We start from the raw sequence: 3,663 nt of genomic DNA on the forward strand, positions 1-3,663 counted from the left end.
TCCTGGTCCGAGGTGACATCCCACCTGGAGTGACGCCCCCCCCCCCCCCCCCAGGCCGGGTGACATCTGTGGTGACATCACGCATCGAAAGTGACATCACCATCGAGAGGGACATCGCGCCTCCAGCGGGACGAGGGACCTCACCGGGAAGAGGGACGTCGCCGGGGGGGGGGGGGGGGGGGGGATGTCGCCGGGGGGGAGGCACATGGCGTCTGGGGTGACACCCCACCGGGACAACGACCCCATACAGGACGGGGGGGGTGGCCGGTCCCCCCCCGCCGCCGCCGCCGCCGCCACCGTGTCCCCCGTGTCCCCGCGGCCGCCATTGCGCATGCGCCGACCCGGCGCGCCCCGCCCACCGCGCCTGCGCCTCGCTCCCACCCACACCCCGCCTCTCCGCGAGCGGGGGGGCGTGGCCTGGCGCGCCCTCAGCCTATAGGAGACGTCCCCGTCTGTCCCCCCCCCCCCCCCCCCGCGGCAACGCCCCCGGAGACCACGCCCACACGAGACCACGCCCCCCTCCCCTTCGGGAGGCCCCGCCCCCCGCGCCATGCGGAAGGGAGCCGGTGGCTCCCGCCGCCTCCGCGCCGCGGGTTCGGGGCCCGGGTCCGGTCCGGTGGCGGTGCCGCTGCCGGGCCCGGGCCCCGGGTTCTGCCCGCGCTCTCGCCGCTGTCCCCGCTCGTTCCTGCCGCTCCTGGGGCTGGCGGTTGCCGTCGCCCTCCTCTACGTCGCCTGGCCCGCCGGGGAACGGGATGCTGGCCCGGTGAGCTGGGGCGGGGGGGGGGACCGGGCGGGGTGTGCCCGGGGAGGAGTGTGTGTGGGGGGGTCGGGCATGTTCCCGCTGTCTCCGGGAGCTCCCAGACCCCACGGGGACCCCCCCAACCTCCCCCGGGGCCCCCCAGACCCCAGGGGTACCCCAGACCCCATCATAGGGGCACCCAGGACCCCCTCAGGACCCCCCAGACCCCATCATAGGGGCCACTCAGGACCCCCTCAGGGCCCCCCAACATCCTCCAGGGCCATCAGCCCCCTCCCCGAGCCCCCCAGGACCCCCTGGACCCCATCATGGGGGCACCCAGGACCCCCTCAGTGCCCTCAGCCCCCTCCCCAGGACCCCCCAACATCCCCCAGGACCCCCCAGAACCCCATCACGGGGGCACCCAATGGATCCCAGGGCACCCAGGACCCCCCCAGCACCCCCCTAACCCCATCACGGGGGCACCCAGGACCCCCCCAGGGCCCCCCAGGACCCCCCAAGCCCCATCACGGGGGCACCCAATGGATCTTGGGGCGCCCAGGACCCCCCCCAGGGCCCTCAGCCCTCTCCCCGAGCCCCCCAGCACCCCCCAAGGTCCCATCACGGGGGCACCCAATGGATCCCAGGACCCCCCAAACCCCATCACGGGGGCACCCAATGGATCCTGGGGTCCCCAGAACCCCCCCAGGGCCCTCAGCCCCCTCCCCAAGCCCCCCAGGACCCCCCAGAACCCCATCACGGGGGCACCCGATGGATCCCGGGGCACCCAGGACCCCCCCAGAACCCCATCACGGGGGCACCCAATGGATCTCAGGGCACCCAGGACCCCCCCAGGGCCCTCAGCCCTCTCCCCAAGCCCCCCAGGACCCCCCAAACCCCATCATGGGGGCACCCAATGGATCCTGGGGTCCCCAGAACCCCCCCAGGACCCCCCCAGGGCCCTCAGCCCCCTCCCCAAGCCCCCCAGGACCCCCCAAACCCCATCACGGGGGCACCCAATGGATCCCGGGGCACCCAGGACCCCCCCAGAACCCCATCACGGGGGCACCCAATGGATCTTGGGGCACCCAGGACGCCCCCCAGGGCCCTCAGCCCCCTTCCCAAGCCCCCCCAAACCCCATCAGGGGGACACCCAGGACCCCCCCAGGGCCCCCCAGGACCCCCCAAACCCCATCACGGGGGCACCCAATGGATCTTGGGGTACCCAGGACCCCCCCAGGGCCCTCAGCCCCCCTCCCCAAGACCCCAGCACCACCCAAACCCCATCACAGGGGCACCCAGGACCCCCCCAGGACCCCATCCTGGGGGCACCAAATCCCTCCAAGGACCCTCAAACCCCCTTGGGGCACCCCAACTTCCCCCCCCCGCCATAGCCCCACACATTGACATGTTGTCCCCCCCCCACAACCCCAGCACCCCCCCGGCCCCCCCTCGGACCCCTCTCTCCGGGCGCTGCTGGATCGGCTGGATCCCACCCGGCTGTGGGACACCTTCCTGCGCCCCCTCCTGCGGGAACGGGTGCCGGGGGGGCCCGGCAGCCGCGCCGCCCGAGAGGTAAGCCCCCCCCCCCCCCAAAAAAAAACCACCCCCCACCCTAGGGTGCTGCCGTGCCCCTCACCGGGCAGGGTCCCCGCAGCACATCGCGGGGTGTTTGGGTGCCCTGGGGGCCGCCTGGCACCTGGAGCTGGACGCCTTCGAAGCGGGGACCCCCCGGGGGCCGCTGACCTTCACCAACCTGGTGGCCACGCTGGCCCCCTCCGCCCCCCGCCGCCTGGTCCTGGCCTGTCACTACGACACCAAGGTGTTGCCCCCCCGGCCCGGGGGTGGCCGACGGATCTTCGTGGGGGCCACCGATTCGGCCGTGCCTTGCGCCATCCTCCTGGAGCTGGCGGCCGCCCTCGACCGGCCCCTGCGGCGCGCCAAGGACAGGGTGGGTGATGGGTGGCCACGGAACCCCCCCCCCCCTCAGGGTGCCTGGGACCCCCCCCCCCAGGGTGCCTGGGTCCCCCCAAGATGCCTCGGTCCCCCCCTGACCCCCCCCCCCCCCCCCCCAGTGTCCCTGGGCCCCCCCCCCCCCAAGGGATGCCTGTGTCCCTTCCACCCCCTCACCCCCCACCCTGGACCCCCCCCAGCCCCCCGCCCCGGGTGCCTGGGTCCCCCCCTGTGTGTCCCGTCCCCCCCCCCGGGTGTCTGGGTCCCTCCCGGCCCCCTGGATTCCCCTTGGACACACCCCCCCCCCCCCAGGATGGCTAGGTGCCCCCCAGGGTGTCTGGGTCCCCCCTTGGACCGCCCCCCCCCCCCCACCCCAGGGTGCCTGGGCCCCCCCCCGGATCCCCCTTGGACCCCCCCCAGGATGGCTACGTGTCCCCCCCCACCCAGGGTGCTTGGGTCCCTCCCACCCCCCTCAACCCCCCCCCCAGGGTGCCTGGACACCCCCTCCCCAGGATGCCTGGCCCCCCCCCACCCCCCCCGGATCCCCCTTGGACTCCCCCCCCCAGGATGGCTACGTGTCCCCCCCACCCCACATGCCTGGGTCCCCCCCCCACCCAGGGTGCTTAGGTCCCTCCCACCCCCTTCACCCCCCCCGCCCTGGGTCCTCCCTAGGGTGTCTGGACGCCCCCCCCCCCCCCCAGGATGCCTGGGCCCCCCCCGACCCCCCCCCCCGATTCCCCCCCCCGGACTCCCAGCTCCATCCCGTCCACCCCCGCCCCAGGACACCTCCTGCCCCCCACCCCCGGGGCCACCTGGGTCCCTGACCTGGGCCACGTGGGTGCCCCCCACCCACCCCGGGGTGCCTGGGTGTCGTGTCCCCCCCCCGTCCCCCGTCCCCCCCCCCGGCAGGGCGCGGAGGTGACGCTGCAGCTGCTGTTCCTGGACGGGGAGGAGGCCTTCGGGGAATGGAGCGC

The 3,663-nt window shown here is 75.3% G+C and overlaps 1 protein-coding gene across 1 annotated transcript; it reads left to right on the forward strand.

Annotated features, from left to right (window-relative positions):
* Window positions 1-452: 452 nt before the first annotated feature.
* Window positions 453-3,658, forward strand: LOC141737197 (glutaminyl-peptide cyclotransferase-like protein; the record flags this gene model as incomplete). Its single annotated transcript, XM_074571839.1, has 4 exons — window positions 453-763; window positions 2,171-2,311; window positions 2,394-2,687; window positions 3,599-3,658. Coding segments are annotated over exons 1-4 (708 nt in total), but the record flags the coding sequence as incomplete, so codon positions are not given.
* Between the last annotated feature and the right edge of the window lie 5 nt (window positions 3,659-3,663).

Source organism: Larus michahellis, unplaced genomic scaffold (genome assembly GCF_964199755.1).
Source record: "Larus michahellis unplaced genomic scaffold, bLarMic1.1 SCAFFOLD_577, whole genome shotgun sequence".
In the NCBI taxonomy this organism is placed as follows: Eukaryota; Metazoa; Chordata; class Aves; order Charadriiformes; family Laridae; genus Larus; species Larus michahellis.